Below are 24,018 nucleotides of genomic sequence, written 5' to 3'. Positions count from 1 at the left end.
TGCCAGAGCCAAGTCACTGTGATTGTCCTGTGGCAGTGGTAGTAGTTGTGTCTGTGCCTCACTGGTTGTTACCTTGCCACTGGCGTCCCCTGTAGGCACCTCCTCTGGATTGATTTCTGCCTCTTGAACGCCTATTCCTGCCTCTCTGTGTTTTAGAGGAGTCTGGAAAGGACCAATTTTTGGAAGGCCAGTTCCTGCTAAACCTTCGAGGCTGAACCTGTAAGAAATCTTTCACTGTTTGTACAGATTTTGCCTTCTCTTCCATTTTCTTCAGTACCTGCTGAGCAGGAGAACCAAATAAACTGACCTTATCCATAGGAGCATCTAATAGTTTTGCTTTAACATGATCCGGCAAGACCTGTTCTTCTTTCAACCATGCATGCCTTCTTATAACTGTGCCAGTCATGGCTGATCTAAAGGAAGCCTCCAGTGCATCATAGCCACATTTTAAAGAATGGTTACTAACCTGCTGAATGTTATGCACCATTTCTAGAACATATTTCTTATCTAAAGAATCATCAGAGGATAGTTTCTTAGTTAACTGATCAAGCATAAACTCCTGGTATTGGGTCATATGAAACTGACAGTTCAATGCCCTAGCTGAGAGAGTAGCAGAGGTGTATACTTTTTTACCCCATCTCTCTAAGGACCTGGATTCCCTTTCAGAGGAGAGGGTTTTTAACTGAGGTCGAAGCTACTGCCTTAGGCCCCTGGGAGATAGTCTCGGGATCTGCAAAAGGAGCCTTGTATAAATGGTGATGTGTGTCCGGGACCCTGTAGAACCTATCGGGCTTAGCAGGGGCTGGAGGCAAAGTATCAGGAGCAGTGCAAGCATCATTAAATGCATCATCTACAACAGGAAGGACTGGAGGTATAGCTAAAGGCCTATGTTGTGGTAAATGCAAAAAGGTCCTAAGCCTTTTCCTTGAATCTGAGAAATCTTGCCTCTGCCATTGGAATTGCTCTCTCATGGCATGTAAGTTTCCCCCAAAGGAAAATTCCTCTGGTGGAGAGGCAGAAGGAATCGATTCCTCAGCATCGGAGTCTTCATAAGTAGAAAAAGGAGCCTCTGGATGGTCTGTATTGTCTGTATCATCAGAAGAATCATCTGAGGACACTGGCTCAGGGGGCTCTGCTCTAGGTCTCTTTTCTGGAGGAGGTTGAGAGGCCCTGTCTGGATGAGGTTGGGATCCCCTTATTAAAGAGATGAGATCCTCTGCCAGAGTGAGCATTTGGGAACTGGAACTGGGCCTGTGAGAGGGGGGGCTTAACAGGCAGAGACTTAGAAGTTTTGGCTGCTTTAGCCCTGGCAAAGGCCTTTATGGACATGGCTGCAGGCGGCCTAGCAGCACCACGTGCAGGGGTTGAAACATCCAAAGGGATGGTGTCCGATAATTCTTGTGAAACCACAGTAGCAGGTTGAATTTCAGAGGCCGATTCAACCAGGTTAGTAGGGGCCTCGGTAGTAGTCATGGATTCGGCTGAAGATAGAACTGTTTGCTCGGTTTCGGCCGAAACCGAGACACTTGCGGTTTGCTTAACCGCGGTTTCGGCCGAAACCGCAGACCGCGAGTGTCGGTCCTTTTCTTTGCGTTTCTTAACTTGTGAAGTCGGAGGGTCCGACGGCATTATGTACGCAAAATCTGAGCCGAAAAACTGTTCAGCAAACTCCGACCGACGTCTAAGCGTCCGTCGGTTGAAAGAAGCACAGGCTAAACAAGCTGCTACGTCGTGGTCTGGGCCTAAACAAGGTAAGCAGTAAGAGTGGAAATCTTTATGAGGTATTTGTTTCCCACAAGTTAAACAGTTATTCACTTTTTCTGACATCGGCTGAGGCAAGAAAGAGTCCCCAGCGGGTACTTAGCTTTTAGAAGTCTTGAGTAGTATTCGGTAGTAGTAATCTCTGGATCTGACCGACCGGCACTTGCGAACAGCTTCTGCTTGGCCACGGCAAGAAAGACTGAGGAAAATGGTGTCGGCTGATGCCTTTATACCCGAAGTACTGCAGCTATGACGTCGGGTGAAGTGCGACACCAACCGAGGCCAGACCCAGACTTTGGAATCCGGCCGACCGAAGGGCTGCCTGACGACAGGACAACCCATTTGTAAGGACTGCAGATGCATCCTTGAAGGACATCATGCTTCTAACTCAAGAAGTACTCCACCTAGATCCATAGTCATAAAATTTCTTTCATTTATGGACAAGGAACTAATATTAAAATCTGCTCTGATAAAATCACCCTTAAAATGCAATCAAAGCCTGATAAGGTTTGATAATGATTATTCTTCCAGAATACTAGTACAAAGGAAAAAGGTCTGGCCAATAATAAAACTGTTCAAACAAAACAACATTAAAGCACAGATGGTCTTTATAGCCAAGATAAAAATATTTTTTGCCGATGAGAACCTTTAATGACTTAAAGCTACTATATTCATCAAAAACAACAACATAGTGTCTATCCCAGAAGAAATGGAATGGATGGCCCCACTCTTAAAATAATAAAAGAAACAAATCCTTGGACTGATGTTAGAAGAAACAAAAAACTGTTTCCAAGATAGCGGTCCCAAAAAAATAACTCTTACAACTATATCTCTCAAAGTATCAACTAATATGGAACATCATTTGTCATCTGTTTTTATTTTTAAAAAAAGGAGGGTTTTCTTAAACAACCGAGAAACAGTAATGACTTAATTCAGTATGCTCACAGAGTCCAATAATTCTTCACAAACAAAGGTAGGTCAAGATGGGTTACTATCTACATTATATAAAAGCCAAACAAAGCAGCATATAATACAAACATAGACGTTTCTACTCCCCTACTTGAACTCAGTGAATACTTATCTTGTTAATTTTTCATTGATTTTACTTATAATTTAAGTAACTAACTAATTCAACAAGGTGCCATTCATTAGAGTTCAAACTCAAATGTAACAAGTTAACATCATATATAATAGCAGTAACAGTAGAGTGCTTTGAAAAAAAAATGCTGTCATGGAGACAAATGCCTTCTTCAGTTAAAGTATTATTTAGAAATGCCATGTATATCCTGGTTAAATAATAGTAGCAAGCTCTTAGTACAAATGTCATCATTATTCTGTCTAAATATAGTTAATATCAATTATGGCAGGTATCACAGCTACGAGTGCTGTTTGATCAATCCTGATATGGTGTGCGTGCATGCAGCTGTGTCTGGCAGCTAGTACAAATGTCATTATTATTCTGTCTAAACATAGTTAATATCAATTATGGCAGGTATCATAGCTTTGAGTGCTGTTTGATTAAGCTTGACATGGTGTATGTGGATGCAGCTTTGTCTGGCAGCTGTTACATATTGCCATTTTCGTCTCCGGGAAGCTGTGGGTTGCGGCTTGTGAATGAGGTTTACTGATGCTTGTGTATTATGAAGAGACATTTAGTGTTTTAGCCTGAATCCAGGGGAAGGGGGTGGATAGAACTGTGATTTGGGATATTTTGGCAGACAATGGTTTGTTTGTACGTTTTCTGAGTGAGAGGTGGAAGGGCTGGAGGAGTGTGTTGTCTCTTGTTGTGGTGGCTTGGGAGGTTTTTTTTTTGATCTGTTTGTTCTCTTTTCTTTTCTTGGCTGCTGCCTCACTGAAAGGGAGGGAATTTAGGCTTGAAGTTGCAGTAAAGTGAAGCTTTGCTTCAGGTGCATCGCGAGCCTCTGGTATGCAGTATACAGACTAACAGAAACAGATGCTCCCAAGTTGCTAAGGTACCGGAGACAGAGTGACGGATAATGCTTAACGGCTCTGAGAATCCTCAGAGATGATTCTAAGCAATGACGTTTTTAGTTTAAAAAAAAAAAAAATTTATATATATATATATATATATATATATATATATATATATATATATATATATATAGAGGCTGTTTTAAACCACATGTACATATACACTTCATTTAGCTGTATTTTGGTCCAAACACATTAAGGACTTGCATAAGAGCGGAAGTCTGAGTTACTGTGAAAGACTAAGAGCACTTTGGTCTTGTGCAGTACCCTTTGCAGTGGTCTGGGAGGTGATCTTGCTCGGACATGTTGGGCATATGGGGATAGCTGATTCTAGGGGTGTTTGGGGTTGTCGGGAAGGGATTGAGAGTCATCAGATTTCCTCTGTGGAAATATCTGTGGGAATGGAAGGTGTGCTGAGTGGTTCACTGGCAGAGTGGCCACTGCATGGAACAGGCTGGTAAAATGGAACAGGGCAAATATTGGTTTGGATATTTAAGGACAGCCTGGAAACACACCACATGAACTAGTGAATGGTATTCTGGCAAAACTGGATGGGCATTGTTGCCCATGCATGAAGTACTGATGTGTGTGTATGTAAGGATGAAAATATACTTATAGGTTCGTAGGTTGGTACTGGGCTATCTGCCCGAAGGCATATATTAGCCCAGCCACGTTGTGCGGTATTCACCGCCCCTTTAGTAGTTCCCTAGACCCTTGTACTAGCAGCTGGTACCCTTGGCCCCTGTCTAGTAGTGCTGTTGGTGTGATCCCCGGTGTGAACATTCTGTAAAAGAAATAAGAAACTGGAAGGGTCTCATAATTTAAAGTCTATGGACTGTATAAACATGATTGGAAGGAGCTAACAATAAAAATAAACATTTCAGCTTGTGGTCTTCTCAAATAACTAAGCAGCAGCCAAAAAAAAACACAATAGTTATGTAATGTATGATTTTAGTAAATCTAGATATAAAACATATAATCATCATATAAAATGAAGCAGTCTGCTGAATTTACATATTAAAGAAAGGATTTAATAACATGGGCTTGTGTATAATAACACCACTGTCTTAACTTGTCATAAATGACATTTACTACACTGAACACCAAGGGGAAGCATGACGATTTTCTTATATAAGTAAATATACATAACAAATCTTTAATTGGTTTAACCTGTTGTGGTTTTGTAACCCATCTTGACCATATATAATACTTGAGCAGTTACCAAGGTAACTAATGTTTTATACATGACATCAAACTGACAAAGTTGTTCAAGAAAAACAAAACCTGAACTTAACATGTCACAGAATGTAACAACCATATTCTGAACAAACAGTATTAAATTGACAACAGACACATTTAATAACATGGGGTTGTGTATAACAACACTACTGTTTACATACACTATAATCCATGGTGGTGCTGCGGTAGCGTTGTCGCCTCACAGTAAGACGCTGTCCGGTTCGATTCTCAGTTAGAGCGTCTGATGTGTTGAGACGTGCGTGAATGGGTGTACCTTCGTTGAAGGTTGTGCGTCAGGGCTGGTAACTCGGCATGTAAAAATCAACTGCCAATCATGAGCGGACCGGCGTTCCACTGTGACGACCCCTAACTGGGAAAAGCTGAAAGACACAACAACAACATAAATGGCATACACTATATTGAACATCAAGGGGAAGCATGATGATTTTTCTCATATAAGTAAATGTGCATAACAAGTCATATAATTGCTTTAACTTGAATTGTGGTTTTGTAACCCATTTTGACCATACATAATACTTTTGCTGTTACCACAGTAACCAATGTTTTATGCATGACATCAGCCTGACAAAGTTGTTCAAGTGACACAATTGAAGCCTGAACTAGGAATGTCACAATGCAACAATCACATTCTGAACAAATAGTATTAAATTGACAATCACTCAGTTTAACCTTTACTGATTATACAAAATAGAATGTTGCCATTTAAATCTAAAAACTTTCAGTATATGCCATAAAATGGCAATTTATGAATATGGAAAGGGAACTTTTAATCATTAATCACAGTAAGTGAATTTGTTGTTCTTAATCTAGAACTTCCCTCATTTTACAATAAGAAATGACAGATATGAAAATCCTTATGTGTAGGAAATGGCGGGAAGAGGAATGCATTGATAATTAAAATGCACTAACTTTCATCAATATTCACATAAAACAAACTTGATGCTTTAAGTAAGTTAGCAACAAACAAAGTGATTACTTAAATGCTGGCAAAGAATGAAATATAACTTCTGATATATCCAATAAAATACACTGTATTATAAACATTAGGTATAAATATCATTACCATCTATTTATATTAAGTAATACGGGTGAATAGCTTCATAGGTTGGTACTAGGCTATCGGCCCTAGTGCCTATACAAGCCTAGCCATAACAATTCCCTGGCTATTTCTTCCCACAATAATTACTTCCCTGGACCCCTGTCTAGCAGGGCAACTGACGTGATCCCCGGGGTGAATTTCCTATCTCCCATCCAGTCGTCAAGTTCCTTTTGAAGAGGGCCAAAGAGGCACTCTGCTTGACATGTATGGGCAGTCTATAACAGAGTATGGGGAGTCTCTGGGTCAGGAACCTATCCCTCCAGCATGTTTTGTTCATTGTGATGACAAGGTTTAGATCCCTGCAGTGTGTGGATCTGAGGGTTAGGATTTCTTAAAGTGTAGCATGTCCAACAGCTCTGGGTTTGACATGGCCTTGTATGTTAACCAGAGATAGTCTGTGAGTAGAAGATAAGCGACAGAATATAGCTGGAGTTTTTTAGATGTCAGCATAGGGCATCTTTTTAGGCCTGTTCTTTTAGTGAGGTATTTCTGCGGCCTTTCCAGTTGCTGCAGATATCTTGAGAGGTACAAACCAAACAAGGTGTTGTATTCTATAATGGGTCTAATGAGGGATGAGTACAGTGAGACAATGACCTCCTTTTTTCTGGATGAAAAGCCCTTAGTGATGAGGTGTGCCACATAGAAGGATTTCCTGAATGTTGTTGCGATGTGGTTATCAAAGGTGAGACCAATGTCCACCTGTGTCCCCAAGTCTCATCACACTTTTGGTGTTTAGTGTACTGCCACCTATGTGATAATTCAAGAGTTAATAAATGTTAAATAACTGTGTGCTATAATCTTTTACTGAGGTTTTATATATGATACATCCTACTTTACTATGATTGAATTGCTTGTCATCTAGCTTTCATGTAAATATTAATTGCTTATACAATAAAGTAGACATTTATATTGTATTAGAATTCTGTCTAACCTACAATAGTATTATATCTGTTCAAAACAATATAAATATTGCTTATTCTTCTTACAAATATTCTCCATATAATAATTCAATTTATGGAGCTCAGATGTTCTGGATTGTCAAGGTATGAGTGATAATCTGACGGACGTAGATTTATGCATCAGATTAGGAATGATTTTTATTCCATGGCTAGTGCGGATCTTAGTTTTAACATTTATTAATTTAAATTTGTTATTTCACAAAAACATTTTTAGTACGCCTGACCAAAACATTACTTTATTGGTAAACACTCAAACTATAAAACTGATAATTTCCTTTAAAAGCTCAAACATATACTTAATAGTTGTCAGATGAAAATGTTTAATAGTCACAATAAAAAAAATACATAGTCTAAATAACCTAAGATGGATTTAACTTTATTCTCTTTAAATACCAATGGCTTAAACAATCCTAGCAAGAGATCAAATCTACTGAAATATTTAAAACTGAACAAAGCATAAATTGTCTTCCTTCAAGAAACTAATTTCAAAACAAATGACAATTACAAATGGAATCCCAAGGAATATATGATATTGGCGCAATCCACTGATAAGACAAAGACAAAAGGGGTAACAATTTTATGGAAAACAAATGTGATTAACCCAGAAATCATTTAAGAAGATAAAGAAAGCCCTATGGCATTAGTAATAGTTAAATATAATAACAGAATATGGAACCTAGCCAATCTATACTGGTTCCCAGGGACTGTACCAGGAACTGTTAAAAAAAAACTTGGATTTCATTTCCAATAATTATAAAGGCAACTTAATATTAGAAGATTTTAACTGTATATTTGATATTTCTGAAACTACAAATAAAAGACCGCTGCATACATCTGCTGTACCAAAAGCTTTAAACAAGTGGGTAGAATCATTTAATCTTGTAGATACTTTAAAATTTAAAGTACCAAACTAGAATAAATAAAATATTTGCTGCCAAGACTTGCACTCTAAAATCATTAATTTGTCAATCACTCCCTGTCCCTTTTCAGACCACAATTCATTGATACTAAAACTTCAAAATGGGTATAAACCATTAACCTTTAACTCCACAATTCCAGCATATATAAAAAGAAGTTATGTACTCACCATAATGTTCCATGTTTGTAGTCCATCTTGACCTTCATTCTGACATATAGGTTCGGAGCCGATCCTCGGCTCTGACTCGGCCAATTACAAAGCACAAAGTCTCTCAGTTGGCTCGTGGCAAGGTAGGTATCCCATAGTGCACTAGTAAGAATCCCCAGATCTTGTTTGCTGCTGACTACAAAAGTGATAAAAAAGTTTTCCACAAGGAACAACAAGATGAAATGTCTAAACCCTACAAAGAAGCAATACTATCTTGTCTCCAGATTCTCCAAGGATATGGGGGTTGGTTTGTAAGAATGAAAGGCGAGATGAACTACAAACATGGAATGTCATGGTGAGTACATAACTTCTTTATGTTCTGTAGTCCTATCTCGCCTTCATTCTTACATATTGGACAGCGTCCCTAGCACCTTTTTCTCAGGTGGCTCATGGGAATATACTCCTAAGAACCGTGGAACCAAAGGAGGCTCGACCCCTTGAGGTCAAATCCAATTTGTAATGAGTAATAAAAGTATGAGGGGTAGCCCAAGCTGCTGCACAAATACTGTCAATTGGAACTCTGGCTTGAAAAGCAGCAGATGTGGATAAGGATCTGGTTGAATGAGCCTTAATTTTAAATGGAAATTGCTTGCCATTGGAAGAGTAAATAAACGAGATACCGTTTGATATCCAATTTGATAGAGTTAACTGGCATACCCATCCTAGAGTCAGAAAAGGCTACGAACAATTGGTCTGATTTTCTAAGTTCCTTGGTTCTATGAAGATAGAATCTTAACTGTCTGTGAACATCAAGTTGATGAAATTTATATTCTGCACTGTTTGAGTGATAAGGAAAAAATACTGGCAGTTTGATAGTTTGATTCAAATTAGGCTGACAGCAAACCTTGGGGATGAAAGACTGATTTGTATGAAGGGAAACTCTGTCTCTATGAAAAATCAAGCAAGGAAGTTTGACTGACAGTGCTTGTAACTCTGACACTCTTCTGGCGGATGTAATCGCTACTAGAAAAATGGTCTTCCAAGACAGGAACTTCAGTTCACAAGAATGTGCGGGTTCAAAAGGCGGGGGAAGTAATTTTGGACAGAACGAAATTTAGATCCCAAGGAGACATAGGTTCCTGAACGGGCGGTCTCAGCAAGGTAGTGCCTTTAAGGAAAGTCTTACACAAACTCAGAGCCATAAGATTAGGCGCATGTTGTCCTAAACGCAAATTGGATATTGCTGCCAGTTGAACTTTGATTGTAGCAGCAGCCGATCCCTGGTGAAAAAGCTTAGTTAGGAATTCTAACACCAAGGGAATGGATGCTGTATAAGGATCTACATTTTTCTCTTTTGCCCAAACAGAAAATCTTTTCCATTTGTTAGCGTACAATTTCCTCATGGAAGGTTTGTGGGAAGATGTGAGTATATGGGTAACTGCAGGTGAAAAATCATGAAGCCTGACTAGGGATGGAAGTGGAGCAGCCATGCTGTCAAGTTGAGGGTGTGGAGGCAGGGGTGGAAGGTGCCTGACATGTGTCAAGAGGTCTGGAACTGGGTCCAGAGTCCATGGATCGTCTAAAAGGTGAGGCCTGAGAAGGGGAACCAAATTTGACGAGGCCAGTAAGGAGTTATCAGAATCATTCTGCTTCTCAAGGACTTGAAAGCATCACTTTCTATATGAGTGGAAAGGGGAGAAATGCATAAAGAAGTCCCAGAGGCCAATTGTGAACAAGTGCATCTCTGAGCGTCTCCCCCAGAGGGGGGATAAGGGAGAAGTAGCTGCTGCATTTGGCGTTGATTGGGCTAGCAAACAGATCGCAGCAAGGCTGTCCCCATTTGCGGAAAATCTACTCCGTGACTTTCTGATTCAGAGACCACTCGTGAGGCATCACGATTGCCCTGCTGAGCTTGTCGGCTATTACATTGGTTGTCCCCGGGATATGTAACACTACTAGAAAGCGCTGGGAAGATATCGCCCACTGCCAAACACGAAGAGCCTCTTGACATAGGGGGTAAGATCTGGTTCCTCCTTGCTTGTTTAAATACCACACCACTGACATAGCCCTATTGGATTGCTATCGTCCACAGAGGAAGAAAGTCGTGAAGTGTTTGCAACGCTAGTAGCACTGCTCTCATCTCTAGGACAATGATATGAAGGTGAGCCTCGTGATCTTGCCATGTGCCTTGGACAGTCCTACCTAGATAATGCCCCCCATCTTGGAGGCATCTGCGGTCACAGTAGCAACGGGTGGGCGAGGACGGAAGGGTGTTTCTGTTATCAGTTGATCGGGCTGAATCCATCAACGAAGGTCTTTTTTGCAAGATTCCGTTATCAGAATATGGTGAGACCGAGGCAGTTGTTGGAGAGACCACTGAGAAAAGAGTAGCCATTGAAGGATTCGCATATGTAGTTTGGCTAGTGAAACTAGGGTTATGGTAAAAGCCATGGTCCCCTAAATGTTTCAGCACTGTCTTGGCTTTGACTCTTTGTTGAGGAAGTAAGGTGTATATCTGTCTGAGATTTTGAATTCTGTCTGCAGGAAGATGAGCCATCATGGTGACTGTGTCTATTTCTGTGTCTATAAAAGTCACATATTGAGAGGGCGACAAGGCAGACTTTTCCCAATTTATCGTAATCCCCAGTTGGGTGCAGAGCTGAATGGTTGAATCCCTGGGCTTGTAGAAGTAGATGCCTGGTGGCGGCAGTCAGGAGCCAATCATCCAGTTACAGAAACACTTGGAATCCAAAATGTCTCAAGTGAGCTGTCACTACTGCCATGCATTTGGTGAACACCCTAGGGGCTGTGGTGAGACCAAAGGGCAGAGCACGAAAATGGTAATGACTGGCTCCCAGCCAGAAGCATAAATGAGCAAGAAAAAGTTTCCCCAACGGGGTACTTAACTTTTAGTTGAAGACTTCAGTTCTGAAACTCGAAAACGAAACTTTCAGGAGTCGGCGGACCGGCACTTGCGAACTGCTTCTGCTTCGGGCACCGCACGACAAGAAAGATGGATGTAATGGCATCGGCTGCATGTTTTATACCCCTGACTACTTGACATTATGGAATAAGAGATAGCAACTAACGCAGGACCCAAGACTTTGTTAATCAGGCCGACTGAGGGCTACTGCAAGCAGATAACCCAAATGTGAGGACTGCAACAGTGAAACACGAAGAACATCTACCGCAGCAGGGCTAGCCACCTGGCTGTATAAACCTTGGCTTGAGATGATGGTCAGTGCTAAAGTGACACCTCGACCTCATGTACAAAATGGGAAAAGGGGTTGAGGATGAATGCTAAAATTACACCTTGAAATTATGAGTGTTGGGACAGAACTGGAAGCCATCAAGCTCCTTATCACAAGCACAGGGAATGTCAGTTTAATCTCTGTGGATGCCATTCTAATGAGCACAGGTACATTCTTATAGTGTATGCTGAGAAGTAAAATTTCAGTGTCTGGACCTCATACATAAACCTAAATCAGACATGAGAGGGAAAAAAACATGCTGTATAAGCTTATGGGCAAACATGTATGCTGTTTTTTTTTTTTTTTTTTTTTTTTAAAGTTTGATCAACACGGATCTAAAAGGCATTACTGTAATAGCTTTCATGATTAACCAAAGGTATATCAGCAATCTTCACAATCATCAAAGCTTAGTGTTTTGTTTTCAGAGCTTAGAGCATTTTGAGGAAGATTCTACTACATATAAAATCTTAAAGGGCCTGGTTCAAATATCATGAAGATCAACATGACCATTTAAAAAGTTACTGTGATTAAACAGTCAACAGTGATTACAGTGAGATGGACATAACACTTTCAAAATAACTGACCTATCATTTCCTGCTGAGTAGCCTGAAGCACAGTAGTGATGGCACTTGAACAACGATCAGACATATTGCGTCCCAAACCTTCTTCAATGTGCTTGTGAAGTTCCTAAAAAAACAAACATTTATTTGGTAGAAGCATTAAGAAAAATTATATAAACTGTTGTAACGGCCAAATGTTGACAGCACTGAAAGGGATCAAAACAAGTTTGAAACATATTTGACATCAAGAACAGCAAACAGTTATGTACAAATGTATTTCATAGGATCACAGGATCATAGGAAGTTACTAGGCTATTGGCCCTGAGGCCCTTATAAGCCTAGCCAAGAGTTTAGCCCATGTTTATCCAAGTCAGCACTCCATGCCTCAGTCCAGCAGGGACGCAGGTGGAATCCCATCCAGTTATCCAGATTGCTCTTAAAAAGGGATAATAAGGTACTCTTCAAAAAACAAACCACGAAAGCAGCCAAGAGCAAAGAACAACAAGCACAGTATCCACCAAAGTGTTTTAATAAAAGCTAAAATCTCTGACGTCTCGGCCAAAGCCTTCAAGGAGAATAAAAAACACACTCTGTCACATAGCCATATATACATCTGAATATAAAATAATTACACAATTAATCAATTAATTAACTCAATTAAGTAATGCCTTCCAGTTGAACTCCTCATTAAGCCCAAAAGGAGACAGTTTTAAATTTTAAAATATACAGAGCTTCCTTTTGTAATAAAAGAGTTTTTACATTAATATTACAATATGCAGGAACACTAATTTGTTCTAACACAGTACCTTTTAAACCAACACTACTTTTGTTGTGAAATTGTGCAAAATGTAGAGCTACAGGACTATTAACATTAACATTATTTATGTCCCTCATATGCTCTAACAATCTAATTTTAAATGCTCTTTTTGTCTCCCCTATATAAAATTTGCCACAAGGACAACACAGGGAATACACCACACCTACTGAATTACAACAAAAAAAAATTATTAGCATTAAATTTAACATTATTAATAAAGGAAAAATAAGGCACAACATGCTTACAGGCTTTGCACCTTCCACAAGGAAAGGTTCCAACTTTGGAAGGTTCAATGCAAATTTGAGAAGGGGGTATGCTAAACTTACTTTTAACTAAAAAGTTTTTAATATTTCCCCTACGGTAAGAAAATTTTAAATTAACATTTAACCATTGTTGTACATTCTTTAAAGAACATAAAAAAGACCAAAAACGGCTTACTATATCAAGAAACTGTCTGGTAAAACAACCAAAAGTAGTTACAAAATACATATTTTCATTATTATTAGTGATATTATCATATCGTGCCACTTTATGATCAAAATTATAAACATTTCTAGAACCTACTAATTTAACCCCCCTAACCAACTTGTCAAAACTTTTATTCAAAATTTCCTTACTATACCCTCGATTTATGAAGGAATTCACCAAAGACCTCATTTCTTTATGAAAAGTTTCAGGCTTATTGCACAGTCTATATATTCGTAGCATTTCCCCATAAGGTAAAGCATCTAAGGTATGAGGGGGATGCCCACTGGTACCATATAAATATTGATTAACTCCTTCAAATTTTCTGTTTAGTGAAGTAACAATATTCCTACCATCAGAAATATCTAACACAACATCCAAAAAAGGAACAATATGTCCAATTGTTAACCCATCAAAATTCAACAAATATTTATTCTCATTAATATCATTAATAAAGTCTATAATTTCTTGTTTATCAGCTTCAACTAGAAATATCAAATCATCCACATATCTATAGTATTCAATCACATGTGAATGAAAAAACTCATGCTTGTAAATAATTTCCAATTCAAATAATCCCATAAAGAGATTAGCATACATGGGGGCAAAAGGAGCCCCCATGGCTGTACCCTGTAGCTGCTGATATAACACATGATTAAATTCAAAAAAATTATGAGTTAAACAAAAATAAATCAATTCAACTATAAATTCAGTGGCAGGAAAGTCACCTAAAAAGAATCTAATAGCCTCTATACCAAACTGATGTTTAATATTGGTATATAGGCTCTTCACATCAATAGTGACCCATAACATCCTCTGATTTATATCTACCCTTTTTATTTTTTCCAAAAAATCAAACACATCACAAATATATGAAGGTAAACTACGAACATAAGACAAAAAATGATGTAAAAAAATACCTAAATTATGCAAAAAATAACAGGAACCTGAAACTATAGGCCTACCTGGAGGCCTAGACAAACTTTTGTGTATTTTGGGTAAGCAATAAAATAAAGCCATTTTAGAACCTTCCACCTGAAACTTATTCTTAATTTCTGTTTGACAAAAATAACCCAATCTCACACCTTTATTAATAATATCCAAATATTCTTCAATAGATCTAGTATACACCCTTAAATCAATTACTTTATATGTATTAGTATCATGTAAATGATCCATACACATAGACAAATAGTCTATAAAGTGCATGGCTACCAATTTATTTCCCTTGTCAGACGGTTTAAATACAATCTCACTCATTTTTCCAAGATTTACCAAAGCTTTCCATTCATCACATTGTAAATTATATCTAATATTAGATTTTTTGTTCATATACTCTCTATAAGCTAGTTCAGTAAAATAGTTAACTAAACTAACAAACTGACATACCTCTCCGTTTAAACTATTAGGCATAAAATTACTGTGTGAGGGAACATTAGTTGTATCAAGCTTGCAATATGCATTAATATCATCATCCGACAAGCAAGAAAAAAAGCTATCGGAAGAACTGTTAACACTATCCTCATTAAGACCAAAAGAAGACATATCAGCATATTTAAAAAAATATTTAAGTTGTAATTTTCTACCAAAAACATATATATCCTTTTGTAACTCATGGAGTCGAGTGACCACCGTGGGGATAAATTTCAAACCACGGTTCAAAACAGACAATTCAACATCATTAAATACATAATTAGACAAGTCAATAACATACTCCTGAGTATTCAAAAAAATATTATTAACACTACAAACATTATTAGAATCAACGTCTACCCCTTTTGAATCCACCCTGTCCATGTCATTGCCCACCTGGAATGGAAGATTGCTCCCAGGTTAGTTTCTGTCCCTGTGCATTGTGAAAAGGTGTGGCAGCCTCCCCACGAAAAGTTTGGTGAAAATTGTCCCTCTGATAAGCCGCTGGAAGAACTGGATAGTCCGATTCATAACAGTCCTCTTCGTAGGAAGTATAGCCGCCTTCTGAGGCTGAGGAATGATGTGATGTATTCACAGCCTTATCAGGCTGAAACCTAACTTGTTTGCGAATCTTAGTATGTTGAGCCCTGGACAGGAAAGCGCGATTGGACTCATAATCGCGTACATCACGTAACAGTTTCCCTTTTTTTCGGTCGATCAACGTAGCTTCATATTCTTTGAGTTTTAAATTAGTTTGCTTTAAAAACTCATCAAATATAGTGGCCGGAACAGAGTTAGTAAGATCTAAACACATTTTTTTGATGCTGGAACACAACTCTTTTTGTTTTAATTGATCACGTTCTATAAGAATGTGCAACCATTCGGTAACACATTTATGTGCTGCAGTAACCCACCTCTTTTGAAAAACACAGTCCGTATACAATGTTAAATCAAATGGAGTAGAGGGGTCTTTGAAAACTCTAAGACCTCTCGGAGTAGTTTCAGTCTCAACATATTTTTGCAAGCCACAAACATTATAGTATACTGCAGTTTCTTTCCACATTAATTTTTCAAGTTCCTCAAACAACAGTTTATTCTCTGTATTCACAGACAATGGGACCTTTCTACCAACACAGGAAAACGGGTTGGAAGACCGCAAACGTCTCTCTTCCTCCCATTTCTCCCAAACAGTCTTGCTTTCAGTTAATAATCTCTGGGAAGCTTGACGCTCACCTCTATCAGCCGGTGTAGCTGAGTTAACCAGAAAATTGTCAAGAGACATTTGATTTCCTTCCATAGTCTCTCTGAAAATGCGAGGAAGATGGTACTGTGGATCAGTAGACATCAAAAAACAAACCACGAAAGCAGCCAAGAGCAAAGAACAACAAGCACAGTATCCACCAAAGTGTTTTAATAAAAGCTAAAATCTCTGACGTCTCGGCCAAAGCCTTCAAGGAGAATAAAACACTCTCCGTGACATAGCCATATATACATCTGAATATAAAATAATTACACAATTAATCAATTAATTAACTCATCAATTAAGTAATGCTTCCAGTTGAACTCCTCATTAAGCCCAAAAGGAGACAGTTTTAAATTTTAAAATATACAGAGCTTCTTTTTGTAATGAAAGTTTTTACATCAATATTACAATATGCAGGAACACTAATTTGTTCTAACACAGTACCTTTTAAACCAACACTACTTTTGTTGTGAAAGTGTGCAAAATGTAGAGCTACAGGACTATTAACATTAACATTATTTATGTCCCTCATATGCTCTAACAATCTAATTTTAAATGCTCTTTTTGTCTCCCCTATATAAAATTTGCCACAAGGACAACACAGGGAATACACCACACCTACTGAATTACAACAAAAAAAATTATTAGCATTAAATTTAACATTATTAATAAAGGAAAAATAAGGCACAACATGCTTACAGGCTTTGCACCTTCCACAAGGAAAGGTTCCAACTTTGGAAGGTTCAATGCAAATTTGAGAAGGGGGTATGCTAAACTTACTTTTAACTAAAAAGTTTTTAATATTTCTTCCCCTACAGTAAGAAAATTTTAAATTAACATTTAACCATTGTTGTACATTCTTTAAAGAACATAAAAAAGACCAAAAACGGCTTACTATATCAAGAAACTGTCTGGTAAAACAACCAAAAGTAGTTACAAAATACATATTTTCATTATTATTAGTGATATTATCATATCGTGCCACTTTATGATCAAAATTATAAACATTTCTAGAACCTACTAATTTAACCCCCCTAACCAACTTGTGGAACTTACCGTAGGGGAAGAAATATTAAAAACATTTTAGTTAAAAGCAAGTTTAGCATACCCCCTTCTCAAATTTGCATTGAACCTTCCAAAGTTGGAACCTTTCCTTGTGGAAGGTGCAAAGCCTGTAAAGCATGTTGTGCCTTATTTTTCCTTTATTAATAATGTTAAATTCAATGCTAATAATTTTTTTGTTGTAATTCAGTAGGTGTGGTGTATTCCCTGTGTTGTCCTTGTGGCAAATTTTATATAGGGGAGACAAAAAGAGCATTTAAAATTAGATTGTTAGAGCATATGAGGGACATAAATAATGTTAATGTTAATAGTCCTGTAGCTCTACATTTTGCACAATTTCACAACAACAGTAGTGTTGGTTTAAAAGGTGCTGTGTTAGAACAAATTAGTGTTCCTGCATATTGTAATATTGATGTAAAAACTCTTTTATTACAATGAGGAGTTCAACTGGAAGGCATTACTTAATTGATGAGTTAATTAATTGATTAATTGTGTAATTATTTTATATTCAGATGTATATATGGCTATGTGACAGATAATAAGGTACTCTGCCTGCCGTGGAAAGGGAGTCTATTCATCAAATGGGGGAGTCTCTGGGACACAGATTTGTCCCGCCAATAAGTCCTATTGATGTCACAGATGAGGTTGAGTTTGTGCATGTGGGTTTTTCAAGTGGAGTTTGACTTGAGGATATGCAGCAGTCCCATCAAGACCAAGGTGGGGTCTGAGATTGCTTTGTATGCCAGACAGAGGTCACACCTCTGAGGAGTCTGCACGAAACAGAGTACAGGAATAGGGTTTTTAGCATCTCAGTGTACACAATAATTCTGAGATTATAGCATATCAAAGCATCCCCTGACTTGACAGTATGGTGACTGAGGTTAAGTAGCAGTGGTGTGGGGTGTACTAGGGGGTGAAGCCCCTATGGGGAAAAAAAAAAACAGTTTTATAAGTTTGGATTTTACTGTGTTGGCTATAATTCGCATGTAACAGTTTTTTTTGACTGTTGCTCCTATGAATTCTAGGCTCTGAGCAGGTACTTGACTTCTCTTTGTTCACTGAGATCCCTAACGAGCTTGCTAGCTGTAGGGTGTAGTGTAAGACGTGAAGCCGTAGATGCTTGGTGGGGGCAGTAAGGAGCCAATCGTCTAGATATGGAAACACTTGGAATCCCTGCAGTCTCAGGTGAGCTGTTACCACTGCCATACATTTGGTGAACACTCTGGGGGCTGTGGCGAGACCAAAGGGCAGTCCTCAAAATTGGTAGTGATTGGCTCCCAGGCAGAAGCGGAGATATTTCCCGGACTGTTTGTCCATTTTTATACTGTAATACATGTCCTGGAGATCTACTGAGCACATCCAGTCGTCTTTCTCCAGAAACGGGAGGACAGACTGAACCGTGACCATCTAGAATTTGGTTTGTCTGACAAACTTGTTTAGGATGCTGAGGTCCAAAATTGCCCTCCATTCCCCTGTCTTTTTTGGTACTAAAAAGAACCTTGAGTAAAATCCAGATTCTATCTGGTCTGGTGGGACTAACTGGATGAGACTTTTTTGGAGCAGCTTTCGGATTTCTTGTGATGCTTCGTCCCTCTGACTGGGTGGAACATCGGGAATTCGTCTTTCCGGACGTGAGTAAAGATCAAAGGGAATGTGATAACCTCTTTGAATTATTGTCTGCACCCAGGAATCTGTCGTTATGGAATGCCAGGCTAAATGGTGCAGAAAGAATCGTCCCCAGACTGCTTCCAGAGGCAAGCAATTGGGCCGCTCTTCAGAAACGCTGGTAGGGCTGCCCAGAAAAAGAATCTCTGGACCCTTGGTTATGCGGACCCCCTCTGCCTGGGGGTGTCTTCCTGATGAGTTCCTCCCTCTGCCCCGAGGGGATAACTCACCACGTGTCACGGAAAGACTCTTGGGATTTCCTGAACTACATCTTTCCACTGCTCTGATTCCTAGAGTAGGAACGTTGGGGAGTTGAAAAATGTATACCCACAGCAGACAGGGTCTTACTATCTTTCTCACAACTGGCTAGTGTCTCTCTAACCTTTGGACTGAAAAGAGAGGCAGCATCAACCGGAGAGTTGATGAAGGAAGACTTGAAAGGGTCCGCAAAGTCACACAAGCACATCCAGGTGTCATGTCTCATGACAACACCTGCTGCTCTGGCTGCCCCTTCGTTTGTATGGGAAATCAACTGCAAGCTGTGAGGCAAATTTGTCATGTACCTCAGACACAGCTCCTGCCGAAGTTCCTGAGAGTTCTGTGATCAGGTCTCTCTGGAGATGTGACAAGTAGTTCAATGACTGTATGGCAACGGTCAATGAGGAAAAAACCCACTTCCCTAACCTGTCCATCGTCCGACACTCCCTGTTTGGAGGATGGACAGCAGGACTCTCCCCTGCGAGTTCTTTTGTTGTGGCCACTGCCACCACCACATCATCTACTGCCAAGCCTTTGGACCAATGTGGGTCATCCTCTGGATGGGGAAAGTATTTTGTCCGGTCTCCATGGGATTGGCTCAATGGTGTCAGAAGTCTTCCAAGCATGCTGCACGATGAGCTTGACTAACTCATCTGTAGGCGGGGTCACCTAAGGAATTAGAGGGTCAAGCACAGAAAGCCTGCAAGAATACATATTCCTCAGAAAGGTTGGTGGGCTTCCAGTCACTACTCTGTTTCAGTACCTCCAGTACGTCTCTGAAGGAGACATCCTTAGGGAGCGACTGTGGAGTCCCTTCCCCCTCATCATAATCCATATCTTCAGTGAGAGATTCCTCGGGGGAATCAACATGCTTCCTCTTGCATGATCTCTTATGGGGCGGCTCTTTAGGGGGGACATCTGAAGAGGACTCTGAAGAGAGGGTGCCCTGTGTTAGGGTAGCTTGCTGCTCCTGTGCCCAATGTCCCAGCACAGTGGACTGTGTCAGCTGCGAACCAGAAGGCATGTATAAGTGGCATTATGGCGCTAAAGGAGCCAACTGTGAACCTGCCGGGGTGAGTGCCCTCTCCATAACCTGGAAGGCAGGCCCGAACAAAGAGGGATGGGAGCCCAGAACCGAGAAAAGACAACCTCGGTATCGGAGTCACACCCTGCTCCGACGAGCCCGCCTCCAGGGAAGGAGCTGCAAGAGGACTCACAGCTGCTAGAGCAACTGGAACCGTAGATGGCAGCATAGAAAAAAATCTGTGTGGTACTACGGGTCACAGTGTCAACAGACCAGTCATGGTCTCGAGGGTGGGCTGGCCCCGACTGAACTGTGGACCACAGGGTTGGCTCCGGAACCATGATAAGATCCACCAGTGGAAGTGAAGAAGCTGGCACTGAGATAGGCGTCAGCATAGAGGGCTCCAAAAACTGCGGGGAGGTTGAAGGAGGAATATATGTTGAAGTGGAGTCTGTGGAGAAAAGTCCTCGGCTCTGGGTATAAGGGAGGTTTTAGATGGAGTAGGGATGCCTCTAGCTGCTAGGAGCTGATCCACAAATCTCACTATGTCAAGCTCCAAAAGGCTCCTGGTGGAACGGGTTGACATCCCCGATGTAGATTCAGGCCGATCAAGGAATGGACTTAGCTGTTGTCCAACGAATGGGTCAACTGACAGAGAAAAAGTCTCGTCCTGGCTAGTGTCTCGACATTTGGCACTGTGGTCAAAAGACCGGAAGCTTGTGATGGGGGGAGGGGGGGAGGAGCGACCGGTTTTAATGGAGAGACTATTTTTGGTGCCAAGAGGGTCTGTGGAAGGGGTCAGTACCGTGGAAGTAGTCATTGCTGGTTCTGTGGTCAAGGATGGCACCGTGGATGGAGTTTTAGACTTCGGTGTTGATACAGGTGTCAAAGTCATTCTTGCAATTTTTGGTTTTGGTTCCGTATGAACCTGGGCCTTAGTGGTTTTTGATTCTTGAGGATGAGAAGACGATGGTACTATCTGGCTTCCTCTTCTTCGACTCTTTAGGAGGTATTGAGACCTCCGCCTCAGATAAAGCCTCCGAGAAAGGGGTTTTTAAAGGATCCCTCAGAATTAGTTTATTCTTGCGCTGGGCTAAGGTGCAGGTACTAAAGCCCTTACAGAGCTCGCATGGGGGTTGAACTTTTAAGTGTGGTAAGCCCAGGCAACAGAGACAGGATAGATGGCCATCAGAGTTTGGCATCTTCCTGCCACATTTATTACATTGTTTCAAACCAGTACTGCCCTTTTTGTCCATCAGTAAACCAACAGCAATGAAAAAACAGCAATTCAACAGTAGCAAAGATATACTGTCATGATAGGCCACACACACGTGCGCAGAAAGAAATTTTTTTTTTTTTTTTGTTATATTACCAACAATGGTAAAAGAGAGAAATATTCAAAAGGGTAATGGGAAGGACAAGAAGAATACCAACGATGGTGTGTGTGTGTGTATATAAATTACCAAAGGGAAAGGGAGGGGCCTGTACCAATGATGGTACTAAGAAATACCAATAAAGTTAAAAGGGAAGGAAATTTTCAGTCACACAAGATGTAAAGTATCACAAAGTATAAACCACTAAGAGTAAAGGAGTTACAAGCGATTAGAAAGGCAAACGGTCAATACTTAGTGAAAAAAAAGAAACACTTAGCTTGAGAGCTGGCCTGATGCGTCTTGAAACTCTACGTGGCAAACGAGATCTGAGGAGATGAGGAGAGGGGCACTATGGGTAAATCTTAGCTAGAGAGTTTGTTTTGGCTGGCACAAGCTTGTTATGTCGGCCAAGTCGGTTCCAAGGATGGAACTAAGACCCATCCGTCATGAATGAATGAAGATCAACAACATCAAATCTGTTTTTTGGAGTGCCAAACACTTTGGTAGATAAATTTCACACAGCCCACTGAAACATATTTTTCGACATTCATTCATTTATTTGCTTACCTTTTAAGTGCGTAAGACTAACAAGAATCAAGTGACACTTTTCAGGGTAACCTAGGAGCATTCCAGGGGTCTGATCAAATGAATTGCTCAGAGTTACTACATGGAAACGGATGGAAAGGAAATAAGGCACATGATCTCGGGCTTAAACCGGACAGTAGTACATGACCAACTTTCCGTGCTGTATTAATAAAAGAACCTCCTCAAAGTTACTGTGGAAAGAATTCTTAACTTCTGGAAATCACATTACTGGGTACCTTGAAATAATGCACATTTTCCTATATATAGCAAAAAAAAAAAAAAAAGTCACAGTCGGTGGCAAACATATCACTCTCTGAACCATTCTTTATTTTCACTCTGAAAGACGTTTCAAATGCAATAAAAAGTACTGTAAACACTTGTATAGCTAAAGTTCCCTCCAAACAAAAGAAACCGTATACACAAGAGTAAAATATGCCCCTCATGGCAACAAAACCACTACAGCAAAGAACAAAAAAAGCAAATTTTGTGGCTTCATGCAGCTGCATTTACAAAAACAATACCACATTAGAAACAAATCTCAGAAGTGTGTTGTGTAAGCACACTCATCATGACTGTAGATGGCTAAACAGAAGGACCACTACTGCGGTATCATTCTTTGTCTGTGAGCATCAACTCTTACAACCAGAGTTCCAGGACATTTATAGATCCTTAAAATGGAGCAGAGCTTCTTCCCATGCCTGGAAATCTGATCTAAAGAGAACACACCATGCCAACATAATTTCTTTTTACTAACTGTGGTCAGTACAGATAATGCCTCTAGGAACATTTCTGTGACTTTGTCTTGGAAACACGTACAGTGCAGAGGTGCAGATAATGTCTCTGGTATCATTTTTGTGGTTTTGACTTGGAGGAACATGTACTGCTCATTTCTTCAGTTCCAAGTATGAAGGGCTGACCATGTCTATACCCAGAAGACCCTGGAAATGATCAGTAGGGTAAGGGAAGTAACTTGCACTGATTTTTTCCTCTTAGGCAAATACTAAGGGAAGGAGAAAGAGGATATAAAACAGAGGAAAGGCAAATGGGGCAGGGAGAGAGGTGCTGTATCCTCCACCTCAAATGGGAATGCAAGGTATGACATTAGGTCATCTTCCATTCTCCTCTTCAAGGTTAAAGGATAACACTCAAGAAGGAAGGTGTGAAAAGTCTGTATTACAGCAGTGATGCCATCTGAATATCTACAGTAATGTGCATACTCTACACAACTGTACTATGGTCCATCTGAACTACATGGTTCTTTCCAAACAGTACCCATAGCTCCTCTGCATGTCTACTGGGTGCAGTATCTTCTCTCATTTGTTCTAAATGTGTAAGTAAACTTACCACAACAGTAGATGTTCAATGATCACTGCTGCTGTAGCTATAGCAACGTGTGTTATACCTTGACAAGGATATAACAGCCAGCCAACTTCCAAAAGCTTCACAGGTCTTACTATGAAGCCACATCTCAGACCATCACTGTTGGACTCCTAAGTGGATAATGGCACCCACCTGGTAATGCGCCACATATAACCATGGTTTTGTCAGCCACCACCTCTGATGTACTTGAATACTACACTGTCTTGAATGCCTATGGGGCTGGAACTTAGACCACCTTGTTCTTTACTCTAAAGTGCTTGCTGTCCATGAGGGTGGGATTTCCACCTGCCTTGCACCTTCAGGTTGAATCAGCTAGATGTGAAGCATTTGTCATCAGGGTCTGTGTACTCACACTGGGGTCAAAGAGAGCATTTGTTGGCAAACACGGTTGGGATCACAGAAGAATTTCATCTGTATTGGAGCTGTCTGTGTACTACTATTTTCAAAGAGCTGCTGGTACTGCTTCTAGGGATTCTTAGGGTAATATGGAATCAGGCCAATGGCGTCTTTTGGACAGAATCTCAGGTGTTACCTCTGATATGCACTTAAAAACTGTTCCAACTGAAGGGTCTTGTGCTGGATAGAAACAGTTTGCTCACTTCGGTATACAGCCTGGCCTCATGGATCAAGGTCCCTTGGTGTCAGGCTAGATTTACATAAGTAAAAAGAATACATGGTTGTCCAAGCAATCAAGAGACTCTTGACAGGTCCAGTGGCTGAATTAGGCAGTTCTTCAGATTCAGGTAGAAAAGAATACAAGGTTATTCAGGTATCTGAGACGGTTT

General features: G+C 40.1%; 1 protein-coding gene across 1 annotated transcript in view; it reads right to left on the bottom strand.

Moving 5' to 3' along the window:
* MFN2 (mitofusin 2) overlaps positions 1-24,018 on the bottom strand; it is a 495,982-nt gene that overhangs the window by 190,904 nt on the left and 281,060 nt on the right. The window contains exon 12 of the mRNA XM_044063040.1: positions 11,973-12,075. Coding sequence (XP_043918975.1) covers positions 11,973-12,075 — 103 coding nt within the window. The remainder of the gene's footprint in view (positions 1-11,972; positions 12,076-24,018) is intronic.

Source organism: Protopterus annectens, chromosome 2.part1 (genome assembly GCF_019279795.1).
Source record: "Protopterus annectens isolate FY-2018-M chromosome 2.part1, PAN1.0, whole genome shotgun sequence".
Lineage (NCBI taxonomy): Eukaryota > Metazoa > Chordata > Ceratodontiformes > Protopteridae > Protopterus > Protopterus annectens.
This window is presented reverse-complemented; position numbering and strand designations above follow the sequence as displayed.